At 36.5% G+C, this 25,059-nt stretch overlaps 2 protein-coding genes across 5 annotated transcripts in view; one reads left to right on the plus strand and one right to left on the minus strand.

The window, feature by feature from the left end:
• Nucleotides 1–78: 78 nt before the first annotated feature.
• CEBPZ (CCAAT enhancer binding protein zeta) lies at nt 79–23,627 on the plus strand. Its single transcript, XM_068987512.1, has 16 exons — nt 79–234; nt 2,389–3,878; nt 8,738–8,969; nt 9,697–9,886; nt 12,539–12,627; nt 14,662–14,715; nt 15,295–15,397; nt 15,507–15,575; nt 16,580–16,646; nt 17,839–17,939; nt 18,384–18,441; nt 18,764–18,951; nt 19,300–19,389; nt 22,359–22,420; nt 22,527–22,608; nt 23,140–23,627. The coding sequence occupies exons 1-16, from the start codon at nt 79–81 to the stop codon at nt 23,274–23,276; spliced, it is 3,168 nt and encodes a 1,055-aa protein (XP_068843613.1). The 3' UTR covers nt 23,277–23,627.
• Nucleotides 21,895–25,059, minus strand: part of CEBPZOS (CEBPZ opposite strand) — a 15,680-nt gene continuing 12,515 nt past the window's right edge. For all 4 annotated transcript variants that reach the window (XM_068969942.1, XM_068969950.1, XM_068969933.1 and 1 more), the window contains 3 exons: nt 24,042–24,086; nt 23,316–23,404; nt 21,895–22,103 (listed from right to left, as the gene is read on the minus strand). In XM_068969942.1, the coding sequence (XP_068826043.1) occupies nt 23,322–23,404; nt 24,042–24,086 (128 nt within the window). In that variant the 3' untranslated portion in view covers nt 21,895–22,103; nt 23,316–23,321. The remainder of the gene's footprint in view (nt 22,104–23,315; nt 23,405–24,041; nt 24,087–25,059) is intronic.

Genomic DNA, 25,059 nt, shown 5'->3' on the forward strand with positions numbered 1-25,059 from the left:
GCCACGCCCCCTACAGGAAGTACGTCACTCGGCCTAGCGGAAGAAAGAGAGGGGTCTTGCGCGCGTGCTTCGCTTGCTATGGCGGCAGCCGAGAAACCTTTGGAGTTTCATGCCAAGCGGCCCTGGGGCCCGGAGAAAGGGCTAGAAGATTCGGACGAAGACGAAGAGGATGATAACGATGAAACCGAGGATGCGTTCTCCCTTCAGGAAGTGTTGCGGCTCGGAGGCACCAAGGTAATGGCCTCGGGCTCCCAAAGAAAGGAGACAGGCGCGTGGAGGGGTCGCGAGTGGAATTGTTCCGCGAGTGGCGGGTCAAGTGGCCCAGCAGTCCCTGAGCTGCGGAGCGGGAGGGCGTCGCAGACTCAGACTCCAGCTTCGAAATGTACTCTGTGCGTTTCCTGCACTTTCCCGTAATATTGCAAGAAAAATGTCGTTTAGCATCGAACTTTTTTTTGCCGTGTCTTTTCTTAAAATGTAGGTGATCTTTTGTTTTTATTGACCTAGTAGTATATAAATGGTACTCCATCAGATCGGAGAGGACTGTTTGTTGTTCCGACTTCTTGACATCCGTGTTTGGGATCCCACTGGTGTTAGAATTTTAACTTAAGTACACACACGTGCTCACTTTACGCTCAAGAATCTTTCTGCGCTCTTGGAATTTACATATTAATGAAACAGTAACCAAACTTTGGAATACACAGTACATCAAACGCTGAGTATGACGAAAGCTAAAACGAGGAAGGATAATGAGTGGGAAAGGGCGTTACAGTTTTAACTTAGGTGACTGGGGAATCCACCACTGAGGTGTTTGAGCAGAAAACTGGAGGGAAGAAAGGAGTGAGCCCTTTGGTTTTGTTGTCCCAGGAACAGTAGAATAGTGCAGCTGAGGTCAAGTGAGGTGGGAGAAGAGCGGTAAGAAATGAGGGCAGAGACATAAGAGGGTGGAATTATGCTCCCATTTTATGGGAAACCTTTAGAAGATTTGGAGTAAATATGTGACAGTTTGGGTTTGTATTAACTGTTTTGAGGGGAGACTTTTCTGGGCAGTGTGGGAGGGGGCGGAGTGGGGTCAGCGATTAGAGGCAGGAGAAATGCAGTTTTCCTGGGCAGACTGACAGTTTGGTCTGCACTTGGGTTACATTTTACAGGAGGAAGTGCATAATGAAAGGTCTTCTTTCTCACTTTAATCTCCAGCCATGCAGTTTCTTCTTCAGAAAGCAATCATTTAGTGTCTTTCGAACAAATACACACACCCCTGCATGTGTTATTTTTTACACAAAAGGTATAGTATATCTATACCATTTTAGATCTTTTTCCTACTGTTTCAGAGGTGCTTCCATATCAGTATATAAAGTTCTGTCATTGGTTTTATGTCAGCATAAATCATTATCTTAATTTATCTAACCAGCCATTTATTGCGAATATTTGTCAGTCTTTTCCTATTTTAAATAATGCTTCGGTAAATAGCCTTGAATATGTATATCTTTCCCCCCATTAGTAATTGGATGTATATACACCTAAACTTATAGAAATGGAACTGCTGAGTCAATATGTCAGGTATTTTGATTGAAGTTGGCAAATTGCTTTCCATAAAGAAGTTCCATAGACCATATGGGAAAGTGCTTTTTTTCCTTCACCCTCTCCCCGGCACCACCTGTCTTAGTATCATCTATGCTTGTCTGATGTGTTTAAAAACGGATATATCATTGTGATTTTAATTTGGACTTCTTTAAATGTGCGTGAGGTTAGGCATCTTTTCATTTTTTTAAGGAACCTCTTTTTTGTTTATATACTTGCACATCTTTCTGTTGGATTGTCACTTCCTTAACTGATGCATAGGAACTTTTATGTTAAATATTAAGCCAGATTACTTTGATATGAGTTGCCAGTTACTGTTTTCCAACTTATCTTCTGATTTTTGTATATGTTTTGTGTGTATGAGAAAATGGTAAATTTATCCATTCTTTCCATATGGGACCTGAGTTTTATGTCATATTTAGAATTTTTCCCTACCTTTTTTTTTTTTTAATGTTGTGTTTTCTCCTGTTTTACTCTATGGTTTTGTTTTTCACATTTAATTTTTTTTTTTTTTTTTTTGGCTGTGCCACTTGACCTGCAGGGTCTTAGTTCCCTGACCAGGGTTTGAACCTTAGCCCAAGGCAGTGAAAGCGCAGAGTCCTAACCACTGGACTGCCAGAGAATTCCCTTTGCACTTAAATCTTTGCTTTATCAAGTACTTTGGGTGTGGAAGGGAGCCCAGGCAATACTAAGATAACTCAATTTCATGGATAATTGATTTCAGCAATATAAATATCATTAACTTTTGAAGTTTTAATTAAACTGTTAGATATGTAATTTATTTTTAACTTTTCATATGTTTCTATGCAGCAAGATTATCTTATGTTGGCTGCTTTGGATGAGAATGAGGAAGTTGTGGATGGAGGCAAAAAAGGAGCAATTGATGATCTTCAGCAAGATGAACTGGAAACATTTATTCAGAATCTTAGTCTGGCCAAGTACGCAAAAGCTATCTTAATTAAAGAAGATCAACCAGCTAAAAAAGAAGATGCCAGCAAGAAGGAAGCAAGAGTATCTAAAGTAGATAGTAAAAAGCAAAAAGCAGCAGAAAGGGAAAGTAAGGTGAAAAATAAGAAGAGGCCAGAAGAGCATTCTGATGAGAACAGCAGTGCCATAACAAAAGCAAAGAAAGATAAGCAACAGGACATCTTTGAATTTTTTGAGAGACAGACATTGTTACTTAAGTCTGGCGGCAAATGGTATGATCTGGAGTATAGCAATGAATATTGTTTGGAACCCCAGCCTCGGGATGTTGTGTCTAAGTACAAAGCCTTGGCTCAGAAGCTGTATGAACATGAAATCAATTTATTCAAAAATAAGACGAATAACCAAAAGGGAGCCTCTTCTGCCTGGATGAAGGCGATTGTATCATCAGGGACTCTAGGTGACAGAATGGCAGCCATGATTCTTCTAATTCAGGATGATGCTATTCACACACTCCAGTTTGTGGAAACTCTCGTGAACCTTGTTAAAAAGAAGGGCAGCAAACAGCAGTGCCTCATGGCTTTGGATACTTTCAAAGAGTTACTAATTACAGACCTTTTGCCAGATAATCGAAAGCTACGGGTTTTCAGCCAGCATCCTTTCAACAAACTAGAGCAGTTGTCCAGTGGCAACAGGGACTCCCGAGACAGAAGACTCATATTATGGTATTTTGAACACCAGCTGAAACACTTAGTGGCTGAATTTGTGCAAGTCTTAGAAACTTTAAGTCATGATTCATTAGTAGCCACCAAAACTCGAGCCCTCATGGTGGCTCACGAGCTTCTTTGTAACAAACCTGAGGAAGAAAAGGCCTTTCTTGTGCAGGTGGTAAATAAACTGGGAGATCCTCAGAACAGAATAGCCACCAAGGCCTCCCATCTCTTGGAAACACTGCTTTGTAAACATCCCAACATGAAAGGAGTTGTGTGTGGTGAAGTAGAGAGACTGCTGTTCCGCTCAAATATCAGCTCCAAAGCCCAGTATTATGCAATTTGCTTTTTAAATCAAATGGTCCTCTCTCATGAAGAAAGTGAACTAGCTAACAAATTAATAACTCTTTATTTTTGTTTTTTTCGGACTTGCGTCAAGAAAAAAGATATTCAATCAAAAATGCTCAGTGCCCTTTTAACAGGAGTGAATAGGGCATACCCCTATGCCCAGACTGGCGATGACAAAGTGAGGGAGCAGGTTGATACGCTTTTCAGAGTGCTGCATGTTGTGAATTTTAATACCAGTGTGCAGGCTTTAATGTTACTCTTCCAAGTCATGAATTCTCAGCAGACAATATCAGATCGATACTATGCAGCATTATATCGGTAAGTACTTAGCATTGTAATACGTGAATGAGAAATAATGTGGTATACTGCAGTGCCTGTCTGGGGGGCAGTAGAAAGAAAGTAGGGTTTTTGGCACCTTTCAGTAACTTGCTCTTCACCAGCTTTTGAGTCACTTAATCTTTAGTTCCCTGTTGGGCATCTCTATTAATATGCTTTGTATATATCATTTATTATTTTTTTGTTTTGAGAAGTCCCCATCCTTGATCCTGTATCTCTTTCCTCCTGTCCTTCACACTGCCATTTAGTTGTTCATTCAACAAGAATTTTTTGAGTGTCAGCTATGTGCTGGGTACTATTCAAGAACTCAGGATATAGCACAGTAAACAAATTTCCCACCTCTAAAACACTTTCTTTCATGTTGGGGAAGACAAATAAATGGTAAAGTTTTTACATAGGAAGGTTGAGGAGGAGCATTGCGGTTTTGGAATATTTTTTTAAATATTAGTATTAAGATTTTGGTACTAGAATTACTGAATTTGCAACTGTCCTGCAATGCACCCATTCAGGGCAGATACTTTGAAGTTTGTATACTTGGCAACTATTGAAGTACAACAAACTATGTATTTCTAATTCATTTTTCTAATTTTACATACATACAGCTTGCAATAATATAGTGGTTAATATCTTAGATCTAAGCCTAGATCTGAGTCCTATAGTTTATCCAGAGGACAAATTGCTTTAATTTTCATTAAAGCCCTATTGGTAAACATGATTGATCTCATTGTACTGTGCTTTTATTTGTCTGTAAAATGAAAAGGAAAGCACCTATCTCATAGGGTTTTTATGAAACTTCCCCACAGCTACACAGCTAAACAGTGATAGAACTGAGGTTTTAATAAGATTAATGAGTTAATATACTTTTAATTAATTTATTTTTTAATTGAAGGCTAATTGCTTTACAGGATAGTGTTGGTTTCTGCCAAATGTCAACATGAATCCGCCATAGTGAGTTCACGTATTTGTAAACCCAAGTAATTGTCAGTGTATGCTGTGCTTTTAACACAGCCCAGCACATGGTTCAGTGCTCTGTAAGTGCTGGCTGCTATCATTATTACCCATTTACAATTCTTCAATTTAATCCGTTTACGAGCTCTCAAGTCTGAGGTGCAATAATTTGTGCAAGGTCACACAGACAGCATGAGGTCAACTTAGGTGGCAAATCCAGGCTTAGTGACTTGGAGTTCATGGTGTTTCATGGTACTGATTGGGCTGATAGATTTTTTAAAAAACTCAAAATTCTTTCCACAATTCTTAAGAGACTAAGTACTCTAGCCCTAATTCCCTGGTGGTCCAGTGGTTTCGTCTTAGCACTTTCACTGCTGTGGCCCAAGTTCAACCTCTGGTTGGAGAATTAGGATCCTGTAAGCCATGAGGCACAGCCAAAAATGAAAAAATTTTTTAAAAATCTAAGTAATCCTTAATTTTTTAGTTTGGAAGGACTTCCAAGGCTGAAAGTGTAGAAGTTTCAGGGCTAGGTTCTTTAGCAACTTTTGAGGGTCATAAGAATTTCTAGTTTTTGGAAAGTTTGAAATCTATTGGAAGATGTTTTTCTAGTATCAATTTAACATCTCAGTGTTGAACACAGGGGTCTAAAGTCTGAGGAATGCATTCAACACGGGTCTAACATGTCTGAGGAGTGCATTCTTAAACTCTTCAAATTATTGCTTGCCAAGAGATCTCACAGATGGATTACTTCAAAGGCCTTTTAAGGTTTTTTAAAGTATTTATTTTCTCTTGATTTTATTAAAAATACTTTAAATAAAAATTTCCTGCTATTAATTGAGGGATAAAAGAAATGAAATAATTTGGTTTACAAAAACATAATTTATCAAAACCTTCAGTAACATACTCTCTGTCAAATGGTGGAAACACATCTGTGTAAATTCTCAAATGTTTCTATTGATGTGTAATGGAACGTATTAAAAATGAGTGGCAGAATGGATGGAAGTATTGAAAATTTTAAATGAGAAAAAAATGGAATATCAAAGTTTATTTGGGGAATTCTCAGGCAGTCCAATGATAGGACTCTGAACTTCCACTCAGGGGGCCCCAGGTTCCATTCCTGATCAGGGAAGTACCCACATGCCATGTGGTACAGCCAAAATAAAAAATTATTTGAATAACATTGACTATCTCAGAATATCACCAATAGGTACTAGAATTGTGGAGCTGACAAAATGGGGAAAACTAGATAGGTGAAGAATACGAAAATATGCTTCACAAGGTTAAATGTTTTCTTTTGTAGTGTTAGTAAAAAAAATAAAAGTGCTTAGAACAAAAGTGATGATTCTGCTTTTGGAGTGGATATCTGGAGGACTGTGTTTATTCTGGGTTTTCTAATATCTGGTGGTCCAGACCAATTGGAGCATCTCTAGGATTCAACAAACAGGATAAAAAGAGAATTTAAAAGTTACATGAGATAATAGTTCAGCAGCCTGCCAAAGAGAGATGGGTGGAGGGGGGATGCCCGGGAAGGACAAATAATAGCTATAGTAAAGGGTCAAGTATTTGAAAGGCTGTAGAAGTATACTTAGGTTACTTTGTTGTGTAACCAATTTATTGACCCATAAAATTGTATGTTTAAAGCACTGAGTGAAGATTTGATACATGTATACATTGTGATGTTTACCATCTTCAAGTTCATTAACACCTCCATTACTTCATGTAGTTACATAGTTACTCCTTGGAGGGGTTAGAGTGCTAAAGATCTATTCTAGGCAAATTTCAAGTCTACAGTAAGGTATCATTAAATATTCACCATGAAGCTGGAAGTTTACACCCTTTGACCAACATCTCCCTATTCCCTACTACCCACCCACTACCACTGGCAGCTACCAGTCTTTTCTCTGTTTTCTATGAATTTGATATTTTGTTTTTTTAAGATTCTATTTATCCATGAAATCAGAGTAGTTGCCTTTCTGACTTACTTCATTAGGCATAATGCTCTCCAGGTTTATACATGTCACAAGTGGGACTTCCTTCTTTCTTATGGCTGAATAATAATCCATTGTGTGTATATAACATATCTTCATCCATTCATCTGCTAACACACACACAGGTTGTTTCCATACTTCAGCTGTTGTGAATAATACAGTGAATGTGGGAGTGCAGATATCCCTTGACAGACGATTTCATTTCCTTTGGTATGTGCCCAGAAATGGAGTTGCTGGGTTATATGGTAATTCTGTTTTTAATTTGATGAGGATCTGCCTTATGGCTTTCCATAATGGTTGTGCCAATTTATATTCCTACCACCAGTGTATATGGATTCCATTTTTTCCATGTCCTTTTCAGTGTTATCTCTTGCCTTTTTTATAACAGCCATCCTAACAGTGTGAGTTGGTATCTCAATGTGGTTTTGATTACTCTGATGGTTAGTGGTGGTGAGCACCTGTTTCATGTACCTTTTGGCCATTTGTATTTCTTCTTTGGAAAAATGTCTATTCAGATCCTTTGCCCATTTTTTAGTTGGATTTTTTGGGAGATTTTTGCTGTTAAATTATATGAGGTTCCTTACATGTTTTTTTATATTAACCCTTTATAAGAAATTGGATCTTCGTGGTAGCTCAGATGGTAATGAATCGGCCTGCAATGCAGAGCCCTGGGTTTCATCCCTGAGTCGCGAAGATCCTCTGGAGAAGGGAATGGCAATCCACTCCAGTATTCTTGCCTGGAGAATCCCATAGACAGAGGAGCCTGGCAGACTATAGTCCATGGGGTTGCAAAGAGTTGGGCACGACTGAGCAACTGAACTGAACTGGACTGAGCAACTAACACTACTGCTTTATCAGTTACGTGGTTTGCAAATATTTCCTCCCATTCCATAGGTTGCCTTTTCACTTTGTTGATGGTTTCGTTTGTCGTGAAGAAATGTTTGATGTGGTCCCACTGGTTTATTTTTGCTCTTGTTAATTGTGTTGCATCAGAAGGTGATAGTAAAATTAATAGTTAGAAATTAAACATTAGATTTCAGCTGTGGATAAAGAAGGTGTTTGTTTTCTTGCAAAAATGAGTTGTCTAACATTGGATTGTATTCCTAGTGAGAGACTGAGCAGTCTGCGGTTACAAGGTATATTGAACATCCACTTACCATATCATGAACCATTTGTTCATTCAACATTCTAGTGCTTATTAAGTGCAAGGCACTAGGGTTACAGCAGTGAATAACAGGCACAGTCCCTGTCTCATTGGACTTTGAGGGGCAAAAAGAAAGGCAACAAAACGTGTTAAACTATAAAGAACATAAACATGGGACCAAGAATAATGAAGGAATCTATGAATGTGCAGACAGTTGGAGAAGAGCATTCTGGGCAGAGAGAATAGTGTGTATAGCAAGGAGTTATACAGTTAGTACATTCAAAGGGAGTCACACAGTTCAGTTTTCCACTACGCACGTATGGTCTTCACCCGAACCGTGTGGAGGCAGCCTCGGTCACCCAGCTGGTCGGTAGTGATGCAAGGTTAAGAACCCTGGTCTAGTCCACTGCTTTCAAAGGGCAGTTTTCATTGTTTGGTTTTGGATTAGCCTTCCATGAACAGATCTGTATCTATATGAAAGTTATACTGTTAGGGAGGTGCCCTGTTGGTCTAGAGAATGGAAAACCATTTGGAAAAGAGAAAAGAAACCCAAAAAAAGTTTCCTCCTCCTGTGGATTTTTTTCCCTCTGGTACTATCATCATTCTTCCTGTTCTGGTTATTCACTTCCATCTTACTTCTTAGGACAGAAATGATCTCTTGTTCTAGAATAAGTGGGAAGGCTATCCCTAAGATGATATTTATTAGTTGCTGGGTTTGGGGGTGTTTTATAAATAAACGTGCTCTTGTTTCTGTTTTGCAGGAAGATGCTGGATCCGGGGTTGATGTTGTGTTCTAAGCAAGCCATGTTTCTTAACCTTGTCTACAAGTCTCTGAAAGCTGACATCGTGTTGCGGAGGGTGAAGGCTTTTGTGAAGAGGTTACTTCAAGTCACTTGTGAACAGATGCCACCATTTATATGTGGAGCTTTGTATCTTGTATCTGAGATCCTCAAAGCAAAACCAGGTTTAAGAAGTCAACTGGATGATCATCCGGTATACTTTACAACTGCTTTTTAAATCCAGTGGGTTCTGAACTATATTTGGTATTTTTCTTTGCTTTGATGACAGTAACATACTCAGTTCCTTGGAGCATGTGAGTCCTGGAATCAGACTGACCTGGATTTTAGTCCCTGGTGTGAAGTCAGCTTGGTGGGCATATTGCTTGACCCTTACTGGTAATAAACTACCATAAAGTGGGATTCTGTGATGCTATGAAAGACGGATGGCAGGAGGAGAAGGGGGCAACAGAGGATAAGATGGTTAGATTGCCTCACTGACTGAATGGACATGAGTTTGACCAAGCTCTGGGAGATAATGAAGGACAAGGAAGCTTGGCATGCTGCAGTCAGTGGGGTTGCAGAGAGTTGGACAGGACTTAGCCACTGAACAACAGCAGCATGGAAGATTTAGAACTAGCAGATCTCTTAAACCTGTCTCCTCAGTTGTGAAATGGACATATCACCTGCCTTATAAGTTGTTTAATTATAACAAGTCAAATATTTATTTGAGGGCTGAATGCTTTCAAAGTCTCATGGATTCTTGATTCAAAGCTTTATTCCATTTAGAAATAAGAATATGGTCTCCTCTCATCTAAATTTCATTTTTGGAACTTTCATGTTTCATCAGAATTGCAATAAGTGAGTCTTCTTCAAAACCACCTCACATAATTGAATATGGACTTCCAGTTGATTAAACCAGATTCATTAAACCATTTTTTTAGGAGTCTGATGAGGAAGAAAATTTTATTGACATAGCAGATGATGAAGAAGCAGAAAAATTCACTGATGTAGATAAAGAAACAGAAACAGATACCGTGAAAAAAGTTGAGACGGAAGAAACTGAGTCTGAAAGTCATGTGGGAACCAAAAAGGTAGAGTCTGCTTCTTGGGTGCACTTTGATAACTTAAAAGGTGAGTTGCTAAAATCTTTAAAGTTTTCTCTTGAATCTTTGGATTTCCTTTTGATCTTAATAGAAATTAATATTATGTACTTTAGAAGTTCTCAATATTGTTTTCTTTTAGATGGGAGCTCTCATCACCGGGTATATTTAGGTCTTAGAACTAAAATTTTTAACATAATGAATCATTGATTTACTTATGAATCGTACTACAGATAATAAGTAGCTTACTCAGTAATGAATCTGCCTGCCATGCAGGAGACCCAGGTTTGATTCCTGAGTTGGGGAGATCCCCTGGAGAAGGAAATGGCAACCCACCGTAGTATTCTTGCCTGGAGAATCCCATAGAAAGAGGAGCCTGGCAGACTACAGTCCATAGGGTTGCAGGAGTCGGACACAACTTAGCATCTAAACCACAGATAATAAGTACACATTTTTAAATAATTTAAATCTTAGAAATTAAAGCAAATACCTTTTAGAGTTGTGAAGATTTAGTGAGAAAACTGTGGTCATGTTAAATGCACAATAGATCTCTCTTTCTTCAGCTGTAAATGTAGTGAGTTTATACGTTTGAACGAGTTTAGTTTCTTGATCTTTATCTGTACTTGTAAAGGCTTCCCACATGGAACATATATGAAAAAAACACGTGTATACAAAAGTTTGACTTATAAACAACAGTATTTGTTACATATTATGAAGTATAATTGGAGAAAGAAATGGCAACCCACTCCAGTATTCTTGCCTGGAGAGTCCCATGGACAAAGGAGCCTGGCAGGCTACAGTTCATGGGGTCACAAAGAATTGGACACGACTGAGCAACTAACACACACATGAAGTATAAAACTTGCGGTTATTTTGTTTGAGCATCATATTTACCCTCTGTAGTTCCTTAAAGAAATGTTTGAGAATTGAAAACTCTTTGGTATATTGGGTTGGCCAAAAAGTTCCTTTGAGTTTTTCCATGAAATGTTGCAGAAAAGGTGGAAGGAACCTTTTGGCCAACTCAAATAGAAACTTAGGAGTTCCATATACACATCAATTGAATTGAATCTATTAATAGAATATTAGAGCCAAAAGAAATTGTAGAAATACAGCCTCTTCATTTAAGGCTAAAAGAAAAACACACTAACCTTGAGGATCAAGAAAGGTGCCACTGTTTACAATAGCCAGGACATGGAAGCAACCTAGATGTCCATCGGCAAATGAATGGATAAGGAAGTATTAACAATGGAGTATTACTCAGCTATAAAAAAGAACACATTTGACTCAGTTCTAATGAGGTGGATGAAACTGAAGCCTATTATACAGAGTGACAGAAGTCAGATAGAGAAACACCAATACAGTGTATTAACACATATATATGGAATTTAGAAAGATGCTAACGATGACCCTATATGCAAAGCAGCAAAAGAGACACAGATGTGAAGAACAGACTTTTGGACTACGTAGGAGAAGGCAAGGGTGGGATGATTTGAGAGAATAGCATTGAAACATGTATATTACCATATGTAAAATAGATGACCAGTACAAGTTTGATACATGAAACAGGGTACTCAAAGCCAGTGCTCTGGGACAACCCAGAGGGATGGGGTTGGGAGGGGGGTTCAGCATGTGCATGAACACATGTGCGTGGGGGCACGTGCACCCATGGCTGATTTGTCAATGTGTAACAAAAACCACCACAAGATTGTAAAGTAATTATCCTTCAATTAAAATACATATTTTAAAAAGTTGCCAGACCTATTTCTTCAAACTTGTGGAACTCTTGGTCAGAGTAGTTCACCTGTCTGAACCTTAGTTAGCCTGTAAAGTGTACAAGAAAAGTATGGTAGCCACCAGGAAAGTTGTTTTTTAAAGAATCCATCAGAGGGCTAACCGGGGAATAATCCTTTAGAAGGATGATGAGTATGTGCGTTGTGAAGCAGACAGTTCCTTCTGTGTCCTCAAGGTTCCTTGTTGTAAGTTTTGTAATGCAGAGTTGCTGAAAACATGAAGAAGATAGTATGACACCTGTTCCAAGTGAGACTGACTTCTAGGCATAAATTAATGATGAATATTCACTGCACTGGAGAAGGCAGTGGCACCCCCACTCCAGTACTCTTGCCTGGAAAATCCCATGGACGGAGGAGCCTGGTGGGCTGCAGTCCATGGGGTTGCTAAGAATCGGACACAACTGAGCAACTTCACTTTCACTTTTCACTTTCATGCTTTGGAGAAGGAAATGGCAACCCACTCCAGTGTTCTTGCCTGGAGAATCCCAGGGGTGGGGGAGCCTGGTGGGCTGCTGTCTATGGGGTCACACAGAGTCGGACACGACTGAAGTGACTTAGCAGCAGCAGCAGCAGCATTCACTGCACTGTAAAGTTCCAAAAGAATTCAGACCTGTTTCATCTTCAGGTCCTTTGTCATCTTAACATTTAGGATCTAATTGATCTAAAAGAAATGGGAAGGGGAGCTTTTAGTAGTGGGATCAACATGCTGCCTGGTTTATTCAAAAGCAGATGCTACCTTAGGTACCAGTTCTGGTGGGCTTGGAGTTTTTGATCCAGGTAGGATGCCCAGTTAACGAAGAATGCTATCGCTGACAGCATTAATCCTGGTGGATTAGTGACCTCTTGGGCTAGGACTAGAGCATTTGAGAAATACTCTTTATTTTTGTTCACAGGGGGCAAAAAGTTAAACACATATGATCCATTCAGTAGAAACCCTTTGTACTGTGGAGCTGAAAATACAAGTCTTTGGGAACTCAAAAAGGTAAAGTAATTCCAAATTGTCTCTTAATTCATCTGTGCCATATGTTTGCCCCCATGGATTTAATAGTTTCTTTTCCATTTTTCTTGTAAGTGATAAATAGAGGAGGTATTTAGAAATTAGTCAGCATAAGCAATTTGAAGTATGTCACCTGGCTGTAATGCCTTATAACCCATATTTCTGTTGCCTGTAATAAACATTAAATTTATACATTTTTGCATTCACATGTAGAAAATCTTAAATAATGTGCGTGCAAAATAAGGATATTATTCATGGATACAAATAAATTTTGCTTTTCGTTAGTATGCTATTGTATATAATGGCTCTGTAAAATGGATACATTTTGCTTTATGCATTGGATACCTCAGGGCTTCCCTGGTGGCTTGGTGGTGAACCCGCCTGCCAATGCAAGAGATACAGGTCCAATCCCTGGGCTGGGAAGATTCCATGGACAGAGGAGAGTGGCGGGCTACAGTCCATGGGATCACAAAGAGTTGGACACGACTTAGCAACCATATTACAGCAGTTGGGTATCTCTGAAAAAATCTGTGGTAGTAGAACTGTTTGCAAGCAAAGTTACCTTGTACATGTGTTAAGAGGAACTCATTTCTAATAACCTTTCTGGAGTTTTACCTTTCTGGAGTTTTGCTGATGAACTTGTCTTCCTAGGCAGACTCCTGTGGGTCCCTGACACCTTGTTAGCACATCTGTAAGGTCACAACTACTTTGAAAGTGATACCAAGATATTATTTGCCTTTGTCACTATTGATGATGCACTGGTGGTATTAAAGAAATGATGGCTGAACTGCTGGTGACTTTAGCAGAAATAAATGCAGTAGTACCAAGCTGTACTGATGGCCATTGTATTCTTCATTGCATATACTTGAAAGGGAGGAGGAAAGCCAGTATCACATAAGTATGATGAAGCAAGGAAAATTGTTGATTTTATTATTTTAACCCCAAAATACCTAAATAGGAGAGTTTTCTCACATCTCAAGGAAAAGTGCCTGTATAATTGTTGGAAATGCAGCTAGCTACTTTTTTCATGAAAGACTGGTTCACAGACTGGTTATTCACACTTTTATATTTGGGAGATATTTTCTTGAAAATGAATGAAGTAAATCTTTTACTTCAAATGAAACAGCTGACAGTATCTGTTGTCAATGATGAAATTCAAGCTTTGGTTAAAATTTTAGAACTCCTATAACCACCATCTTAAGCTTAACAGTTTCTTGGTATCTTTTCTAATGAAATCCATGGTGATACTATGGGTTTTGTGATGTTTAATTAAATGTCACCAACATTTTGAAGAATTGTATAATTCACAAAATCAGTATTTTATAAATGAGCAGTGCACAGTGTTAAAGTCAAGCATGGATAAAGATTCATTCACTGTAGACCAGTTAGTTTTAAGTAGAAAATACCAAAAGTTGATAGAGTTTCAGACTCCATGTTGCAGCTCATCTTTGGTATAGTATCAAAGGAAAAAAATCCACATTTATGTGAAAGACTATTGGTTAATCCCCCATTTTTTCCAACTATATCTCTGTGTGAGGCCACATTTCCTAAACACATTTCAACTAAAATAACATGGAATACAGCAGTAGATATGAGAATCTGCTGTCTTCTCTTAAACCAGATATTAGATTTGCAGTGCTGTAAAATAATGCTACTCTTACCACTAATGTTTGTTTTGAAAAAGTTATTTTTCATTCTATATGTTATTATTTATATTAATATGTAATAGGTTTATTATTAATTTTAAATGAACTATAAGTGTTCAGATTTTTTTCTGTTGTAATTTCTTTTTTTTTTTTTAATCTGTTGTAATTTCTAATAAAGTATCGGTAGATATATCCCACTTAAATCACAGAAGCTCTTGAGGTCCTTGATTTTTAAGTATACAAAGTGTTCCTGAGACCAGAATTTTGAGAATCACTCTTCTGATATATTGGCTTCAGTTTCAATTTGGGGGATTTTCTTAAATAACCTGCAGTTTTTGTAGGAGTTGACCTTATCTCACATATTTCTTTCCAGCTATCTGAGCATTTTCATCCTTCTGTGGCCCTTTTCGCAAAGACTATTCTTCAGGTAAGTCTCAAATATTCAGAAGACAAGAAATTAAAGAAAATAAGTAATCCTGTTTGAAGTAGTCAGTAACTGGTCAGTGTTTTCTCTACTAGATAGAATTGTGTGTGTTTTTCTGCTATTATAAAGGAGCAATGACTTGTTTGATAAAGAGCAACAGAAAATTCTTCCCACTCTGAGATGAGTGGAAACACATGGATATTATAGAACCACAGCAGTTATTTATTATGTCCTGATTATTTATTGCTCCTGGAGAAAGGGGACCCTCCCCCTTTGCCTTTTGCCATGTTTGTCACTCAGCATTTGATTCCTGGTTAATGGTTAGATGACCTACAGTATTAATACTGTTCGCCTGTTCATATCAGCAATGCATTATAGAATATGTATGAGTGTGCGTTTAATTTCTTCAAGGAAAGAGTAATGTGCATGAGAGGGATATTTGAAGGGTATCTCATCGCACATTTGTGCCTTTGAAGCAATGTAGTAGATGCTTGTGTTTTTCTTGTTTCTTCTCTAACTATGTGTGTGTGAGTATGTATATATTTCAGGTTAAGTTCTTAATTCCCTCCCCTCATCTTTCAGGGAAATTACATTGAGTATTCAGGGGATCCACTGCAGGATTTCACACTGATGAGGTTCTTGGATCGATTTGTATATCGAAATCCAAAGCCACATAAAGGCAAAGGTAAACTTCTGTTTGATAAACGTCTCAGTTTTCACTGTTGATATTTGATAAACAACATGAGCATATATAACTAGGTTTTACATTACACTGTCTTGATTTTACATTTCAGAAAACACAGACAGTGTTGTGATGCAGCCAAAAAGAAAACATTTTATGAAGGATATTCGCAGTCTTGCTGGTAAGTATAAAGCCTGGACAGTTGAAACTGACAGCAGTACAAGTTAGTAGCACACAGGGTGTGTTAGTCTTTGCTCTGCTTATCAGGATAAAACCTAAGCATCAGAGATATTATCCATCTTTGTGTTCAAGAATGTATACATTTTCAAGTTTACTTAACAAAACATTGCAAAACATTTCAAACGTATCCGAAGTATATACACAAGTGGTATGAGGGACCCTCCCCCCACCACCCCACCCCACCCCCCCGACCTCTGTAACCATCACCCATCTTTTAACAATTAACATTTTGCTATTCTTGTATCATCCATAGGTAAAGCTATAGCTCTATCACTGACATCAACCCCACCCCCCATATATAATTATCTTTTATAGTTCAGACCATCTTAAGCTCTCTAATATGGGCTTGGCAGAATAGCTACAACAGATTTTTGTCACTGAGCGTTATTTTAAAGTTATTTCTATGGGTATTTAGTACTCATCCTATGAATCTGATTCTCTTTGTATTCATAGCAGACATTTATTTACATACTAGATCCCAGTTCCTTTTTGTTCAGAGTCTAAGATGCAGTTACAACTTATAAATCATTCAATTTTAATTGACTTATCTCACAGAAGTCCAGAGACATAAAAAGACTTACCCAAAGTTAGAGTTGGAATTAGAGAAGCCAAATACCCTTTTTAATCAAGATGATTCTGAAAATTTTTATGAGGAAACAGTAAAAGTGATTATTAATTTTTTTTCTTTTGAAGTTTGGATCCTGGGTGCAGCTGGAGGACAAGAGCACTGTGCTCTTTCACTGTGATCCACTGTTGGCCGGTTAAATTTCAGATGTTGGGTTTCCTCCACACAGACTTTTCCAGACTGTCCTTCACATTATAAGACGCCTTCTTCCCAACTTCCTTACATTTTGAGACTTTAGACTTATAGGTATTCTGTACTTAGTCTTAAAAGCTTGAGGAACATAAAAATAATTACTTAAATTTTTTAACTTGTTTTCCTAGTTAACAGTAAGGAGTTCCTTGCAAAAGAAGAAAGCCAAATACCAGTAGATGAAGTGTTTTTCTACAGGTAATATATGTAATGTACTGGTTCATTTGAAGAGCTGTTAAATTTAAAATTTTTAGATTCCATAAATGCTTTGTTAACGTAGGCCTGTCTTAGACAGATTGAAGGATATGTCAGTCCATTTTTGTTAGGAGAGTTTAGAAATGTTCAGTTTGCTAAATGTTAAGATATCTAAATGAAACTAAAACAAGTAAATTTAAGGGTTTTGTTTTTTTAACAATTTAGCACACATTTTAAGAATCTTGTGAAATTTAATCTTCAGTTTCTTTTTAGTATAATATAGTTTTCTTAGAGGCTTAAATCTGTATCAATCTAATGTAATGATAAATAACTCTTATTTATTTGTCTAAAACATGGCTCTAAGTAGAATTAGCAAAATTCATTGCACTACTCTGGAGATAGGGCTTCCCAGGTGGTGCTAGTGGTAGAGAACCTGCCTGCCAATGCCAGAGACGTAAGAGACACAGGTTCTAACCCTGGGATGGGAAGATCCCCTGGAGGAGGGCATGGCAACCCACTCCAGTATTCTTGCCTGGAGAATCCCATGGACAGAGGAGCCTGGAGGGCTATAGTCCATAGGCTCGCAAAGAGTCACACACGAATGAAGTGACTTTTTGCACTATGGAGATAAGTCCTAAACCTACTATTAAGAGTATTACTACTAATGCCTTGTAATAATAGTAAAGGAACTGTTATCTCATCTGGGTGATTGGTTAGTTTGGTTTGATTTGATTTGCTTTTTAAAAACATTTTGTGTAAAGAATTTTGAGGGTATGATCCTATTGGCAGAATGCTAAGTTTCATTGTACCTGATAGAAGAATAGGTTGAACTGATAAAATATTGAGATTAGAGGTCATTTAGAGCCAGTTTCTAACATTAGAATACTTGTACCATTTAGTGTTGATACTAAAACAACCTTTTACTGTGCCATTTAATTAAGGTGACTTAATGGTGTTTTTATGAAGAACCAAGCCTAAATCACTGAAATTTATTATCCTTCACATTTCAAAAGTTTCCAACTGTTTTGAATTTAAAACTTTTTTCTATAATACAAATTTTCGTCATTTATATGCCAGCTCAATTGAAAGCTTTTACACTTGTTAGTGGCATTAACCGTAAGTCTTTTGATGATCGTAGAACAGGCCCTTTGATAAAATCATCAAATATCAATGTATAACATGCATTTTATTTTAGGTATTATAAAAAAGTCACTACTGTTAAAGTGAAACAAAAACGGAATGAAGATGAAGAAAGTATAGAAGATGTGGATGATGAGGAATTTGAAAGGATGATTGGTAATTTGTTTACCTTTATAATCCACAGAGCTTGAAAATTGTTATTGAAATTTAGATGGAAGCAAAAATTGGGAAATTATTAAAGTTTACATTGAGCTCACTTATTGCATATTACATTACACTTACTAAAAATAAGCACTTAAAACAGTTCTAATGGAGTAAAAAGGACGCTAAATACTCTCTTATTTGACATTTTCCCTCATTGCATAAAAGAGCTGTAGAAAGAAGGTAAAATTAACCAGAACCCATTTAGTTTGGGGATTTAATTAAGGCCAGCATAGAACATGGATTTGTGTAGATTAATAAAATAGCAGCAGTGTCAGATGTATATCATCTTGGTGTTTACTTATCACAAACAACAGTCATATGTGTTGATTTTGGTATAAGACGTGTCGTTTGTTATTTCTCGCTGTATCTCACAATTTATATATTGCTCTCTCGCAGACACATTTGAAGATGATAATTGTTTCACCTCTGGAAAGGATGACCTTGATTTCGCTAGGTAATATGCTTTTCTTAAATTTTTTTTTAACTGTTTTTTCCCAGCATTTCTCAAATTCTTGTCTTTCAGAACAGTGGAGCACAGGACCATGTGTTATATAGGAGAAAAGTATTGAATTTTGGGAAATAAATATAGTACTTTCATTTTGGGACTTTTATAATGCTTGTTAGTATGTTAAATAAAGGCTCTGAGCTGTCTATAACTCTCCTTTGAATTCTGTTAATAGCCTAACACCCTGCTGGTCACCAGAAAGAAAACAGAGAAACTTTACTTTAGAAAACAAGAGTCCTTGTTTACTTTACAAATTGTTATTTTTCTTCAGCAACATGAAGAAGAAGGCAAAAGGAGCTAAGGATGACTCAGAAGATGAAGATTCAGAAGATGACGACCTTGATAATTTGGATGATGATGAAGTTTCCTTAGGAAGTATGAATGAAGAATTCGCTGAAATTGAGGAAGATGGAGGAACATTTATGGATGTGTTAGATGATGAGAATGAGGGCATTTCAGGTAAACCTTTAAACAAACTTTCTGCCTCAGTAGAGGCTAGTTTTTCTCCTAAAGGTTTTTTAATATTGTATTCAGATTTATACTCAGATCAGCCAGAAATTTAAAGATCTTCCCGTCTCCCTTGTCACTGGAGTTTGGGGGTTTTTAAGCAGCTGAGTTCTGTTTTGGACTTCTATTTAATCAAGGCTGTTTATGCTATTCCTCTTGACCTGTCATGTTATACTGCCTTTTAAAAATACTGGATTGATCATTTGCAATAATGTTACAGTTACTCTATATTCATCAGAGTCGTTCTGCAGCAGTTTTTTTAAATTGCTTAGTAACAACAGGGTTTTTGTTTGGAAACAGAACTTGATGATGAAGTCAGACTCAAAGTCAGTAATAAGAAAAACAAGAGAAAAGGTGCAAATGATTTTGACTTTGCTGGGTCATTTCAAGGTAAGAAAATGTATTTAGTCTCTTAAACCTAAGCACTGCATGTGAAAGCTATTGTTCATTATCATTTTGGGAAATTAACTGTTCTATTGGGTAATAAGTTTTATGAATTTTTAATAAATTATTGGTTTTCACATCCTCCAATTATTTTCTTTTGTGAATTCACTCCTCTCATTTAAATACCTCTGGATCATCTTTTCATGAATGTTTAAACCTTCAATAATAATGTAAGCCCGGGATTTTCATAGACACCTGTTGCATTTTTCCTTTTATCAACTCTTACCTTCCCATCTGATCCATCTATTTAAAAACCCATGCTCTTTATTAACATCATTTTCTTTTTTTAATGAGAGCTGCCATGACAAAATGATTCTGATCTCAAAAATATGTAAAATGAGTTTTTATTTCTACTAATTTGTTCTCTAATATTTTTTAAAGTATATTCTAACAGATTATGCCTTTCAGTGTAATACTTTTACGGTACTAATAAAAGGAAAACACTATATCAGGTGATAATATTATTTGATAAAACTGTGGAAAGCACTATAATAAATACAAATATTTTATTCCTTAATTTGTGGATAAATTTCACACATACCTACCTTTAAAAAAAACAAAAACTTTTATTATAGTGCCTCTTTATTTCTGCTTACTAGTACTATGGTACATTTGACCCTTAAATAACATGAGTTTAAACTGAATGGGTCCGTTGGTACAGGGATTTTTTTTCCCGCAATAAACACATACCGCAGTGCTACATCGTCCTTGGTCGGTTGCATCTGAGGATGCGGAAGGCTGACTGTTGAGGTATATTCCTGTTTTTGGCTGCACAGAGGTTGGTGCCCTTAACCTACACATTTTTCAAGGGTCAGGCATAAATGCTAATGAATAAAAATAGATCTGCAAAGTTTAAAATGCTTGACAATATTTTGTTAAAATAATACAAAACTTTTTGATAGTAAATATTAACAACAACTCTGAGTGGGTAGCAGTCCCTCAGAGACGTTGATCCCTACAGAGTTTAAATACTGCTAGCATCACAGTTCTCTTAGATTTACCTGATGCATATTTACATCATAATGTGTTATCATTCAAATTTTGTCTTTCATTGAATGATAGGTCACACTTTTAATAATAGCATATGCCCATAAGGCAGTTTTCCTCAAAATCTCTCAGAAAAGATATGTTGCTTTAAATCCTGCTGAGCCTGTTGTATTAAAAGATGCTCTCCCATTGACCTTATTTTTAATAAAGTGCCATTTCAGAAGATATTAGCCTGAAAAGACATCAAATCTCAGTGGATAATATTTTGGATACAGATTAAATGATATGTGACAGACTTGATTTTTTTAAAAAAGAAACAAAGGGATTTAAAAAGGAAAGAACCAGCAAACAGATGAATTGCTGAGGGTGGGGGAATTCACCCTACGCTTGCTAATGTTGGCTAGTCTAAGAATAAACAAATCTTTTTAAAAAAGAACAAACTTGAAGGAAGCCGCACAGCAGGAGTACTTGCTAATTGAAGCTTTAGATATATGCCTGTAGGTGAATGAAAACCAAGACCTTTCCTGATACTATACAAGTAGAAGTTTTAGCTTAGGAGAAAAATAGCATTATGCACAATTCTGAAATAATACACATTTCACCTTGAAAGATGAAATGCTCTAGAAACTTCTATCAAAAATGGCTCTGGTATATGCATACAGAGACATGTACATGACTGTTTGTAGCAGCAATATTCATAATAGCCAAAAAGTAGGAGCAACCAAACGTCTGTTGAATGTACAAGCCAAAAATAGAAGCAGCCCATATAATATCGTTCAGCAATAAAATGGCATGAAATATTGATACTTGCTGTAAGGTGAATGAGCCTCAAAAATGTTTTGCTGGGAATTTCCTGGCGGTCCAGTAGTTAGGACTCCAGGCTTTCACTACCAGGGGCCTGGATTCAATCCCTGGTCGGGAAGCTACCACAAGCCACGCAGCACAGCCAGGAAAAAAAAAATTATGCTAAGTAAAAGGCCAGTCACTGAGAACCACATGATCCCATTTACATAAAATAGCCAGAAAAAGCGAAGCCTTCCATGGAAGGGAGCATGTGACTGCAAATGGGCACCAGGGATTTTTAAGTGGCTGTTAGTACCAGAAACATTGATAATAGAGTTTGAATATTGTTTCAGGTAAAGTGAAAATGGGTAAAAGCAATACTTTTAGTTAATATAGTTTTAGATAATTATTTTAAATGTGAGTTAAAATGTAATAAATATTAATGAACTTATTTAAAAAACAGACTCACAGACATAGAAAACAAACTTGTGGTTACCAAAGAGGAAAGAAGTGGGGGATAAATAAGAAACAAGGTCCTACTGTATAGCACAGAGTACTGTATATTCAGTAGCTTGTAATAAACTGTAATGAAATGAAAAATTAACAGATTAAAAATGTTTTACTATTCTGTTTTGAAAGGTTTATATATTTAGAATTATAGGGGAGGTTTTTTTAAGAACCACTTTATTTCAAGTAGTAAACAAAACTAGTTATAACACAATAAACAAACCCTCCATCACTTCTTCACAGTTACTCCAAGAACAAAATGTCTGACTTAGAATTTACAGTTAACCTTAAATATTGAAAATACATCCTTGTCAATTTCAGAATTTTAATCTTGCCTGATACTTTGAAATACTTTGAAATCAAACTTTGATTGATGGTCAAATCTGAAAGACAAGAAGACACTATTGTCACCTGAACAGTTCTATTAGGATATTAAGTTATAAAAAAAATACTGTATACTAACTGAAGTTATTTTTCTGTCTTTAAATGCCAGCAGCCTAATGATGCTCATAGAAGATAATTATAACTGTGTGTTTTAAGCCAAATAAATATATATTAACAAAATTACATTGAAGGATCTTATTTCTACAAAATTATTGGATTTACAATTTAATAATGTAGGCTTATACTTTTTTTAGGACCAAGAAAAAAAAAGAAAAGAGACTTTGATGACTCCAACTTATTTGTATCTGCTGAAGAGGTAAGGCTAATGTATTGTTTTAAGCACTTAGCTGTTCTACGTTGTTTTTTGTGTTTTCTAATAAATGTATTCCCCGCCCCACCCCACCCCCACTCTTCTTTTTAAGTTTGGCCACCTATTGGATGAAAATATGGGATCCAAGTTTGATAACATTGGTATGAATGCCATGGCTAACAAAGATAATGCAAGTAAGTAACTTGAATTTTTATTGAGGTTTTAAAATAGTCTTAAGTTATAATTTCTGAAGATCTAAATATTTTTGGAGGACCTTTTGATAGTAAGAAGGGAAAAATAATTACTTACAACCTGGAAGGAATGACTTTTTCACTTCTTAAAAATACACTACAGCAAAAAAGACTATAGCCTACAAAAACTACTTTTTTTTTTAATGGAGGTAGGCTCTTTTTATATAGTATAGATTTGCTAAGTAACACCTTTTAATTATTTCTGATATTGATAGTTAACTGGCTGCTCTTCTTTCACCAGTAAGTGTTCAGGGAAAAGAAAACAGAGCATTTGTTCCTTTCCTGTCCTTGTTGTTTATTTGTAAGTAAATCTTTGATGATAAATACAGAAGGAAAGCAACAGACAAGCAGGGGTTTGTGGAGCAGATGGGAAGTGACTGCAGGCCATGGCAGACTGGAAGCTCCTGTCACTCGGGGTGTTCTCTGGAGCCCCCAAGAATCTAGTGTGCTCATCTTTCTTCTCCCCCCTCAAAGGTCTCAAACAGCTTAGATGGGAGGCTGAACGTGATGACTGGTTACACAACAGAGATGTGAAAAGCATCATCAAGAGGAAGAAAAATTTCAGAAAGAGGCCAAAAACCACTCAAAAAATTAAAAAGCAAAGAAAATGAGTGTTTTCTAAATAAATTACAAAGTAAAATTCCACTTACTCCTAATTAATTTTTATTGCTCAGCCATTTTTCTTGATCTTGCTCTCTGATTCCATACATTCCAGAGTGTTCAATGGATTTGTAATAAACTATAAATAAAAATAGCTGTCATTTATAAAATCATGTAAAAGTGTTAAAATTAAACTATACTGAGAAAAAAATCCACCTGTTCCCCCTTATTTCTGCACAGTAAAATGAAAAAGACGACAGGATTACATATGTTGTGTGTAAGCTCTAGCATCTCTAATCTCTGCTAATCCTTGTAATGAACACTATTAACTAAGCATTACTTTATACCAGATACTGTTTGAAGTAATTACATAATGTTATTTTTTTTAATCCTTATAACAATTCATGAGATGGGCATTATTACCTCTACTTGATGGAGAAAGAAAAAGCTCCAAGAAAGTAGCAAACCAGACATGAGTTTTGTGTTTTAAGCAGTGATTTGATTCCCATCACCCTCAGGTAAGTCTCATTCCAAAGTCTATATTCTTAACCCATTGGAAGAAGAATCCTGCCCATCACTGGGATTAACTCATTGTGTAACTGCGATGAGAATTTTCTCCACTGTAAGGAGTGAAAGTAGAGATGAACAGTATTTTTTGGAAACTGACATCAAAAAATTAAAAAGTGATTTAACCCTTAATTGGTCATAAATAATTTATAAAGGTTACCTGAAAAATTTGCTTTGTACACACAAATTTTACTTAAGGAAAAACATACCTTCTAAGATGAAGGGGAATTTTTTGCTCATTGTATGCCTGAAATCTAATGAAAAAAAAAAGTCTTAAAATTAGGCATGATTAGAAATTCACTGTATTAACATGTGGAGCCATAATTTAGTGCTAGCCTTAGGGTCTATAAGATAGGAATCCTATAAATTAGAGAAACTGTATCTTTTAAAAATAGGGTCAAAACTGCACTTATAGGTAGTCTTCTTTTGTTATTTTGGAGTTTTTAAGATTTGACCTATATATATGATGTAATTTATTTCAAAACAGTATTTAAAAAGCAGATTTTCAGTGTTAATGTGAAATTCCCTTGTGTAATTTTATGAACTGTTTTATGAATGCCATTTTACCTTGCTAGAGAAAGAAATAAGACTGTACTACACCCAATTTTTGAAGTTGACCTTAAACCTTAGTTTGCTTTTAAATACCATTTGTATGTTTTCTTTTATACCCTTACATCCTTTAAGATCAATGACAAGTTAAAGATGGCCACCACCCCAGGATGACTATCCCCTGCTTTAGAGAAAGGGAAAGTAACACTTCCTGATTTTTAAAAGTTGAGGGCTCTAATAAGAAATTTCCCCCACAAAATGTCAAAGCACTTTCAGTGATGGCCAGTGGCATGAGAAAGGCTGTTAGTGCCTAATACTGAAGAAGAGGAGAACTCTCTAACCTGAGCAACTGGTTACTTGGCAGTTCAGCTATGCTACTTGTTTCCTCAGTTTGTAAAACAATGAGGTGTAATGGACAGGCTGGATTTTTTCCATCTGTACTCCCAAACTAAGCCAGACCAAGGACACCTACTCTATGCTTCCCATTAGGAAAATCCATGGAAGTATGAAACATTTTCCTTAGGCTACAAACATTTAACTGTTGGTGGTAGGGGAGAAGTAAGTCATTTATTCTATAATACCAATAATTAACACCTAGCTTCTTCCCCTTGTGCCCATAAAATGCCTAATACATTGACCCTGAAGAAGCAGTTTCTCCAAAAAAGCCATTTAACCTAA

This window comes from Capricornis sumatraensis, chromosome 1 (assembly GCF_032405125.1).
Source record: "Capricornis sumatraensis isolate serow.1 chromosome 1, serow.2, whole genome shotgun sequence".
In the NCBI taxonomy this organism is placed as follows: domain Eukaryota; kingdom Metazoa; phylum Chordata; class Mammalia; order Artiodactyla; family Bovidae; genus Capricornis; species Capricornis sumatraensis.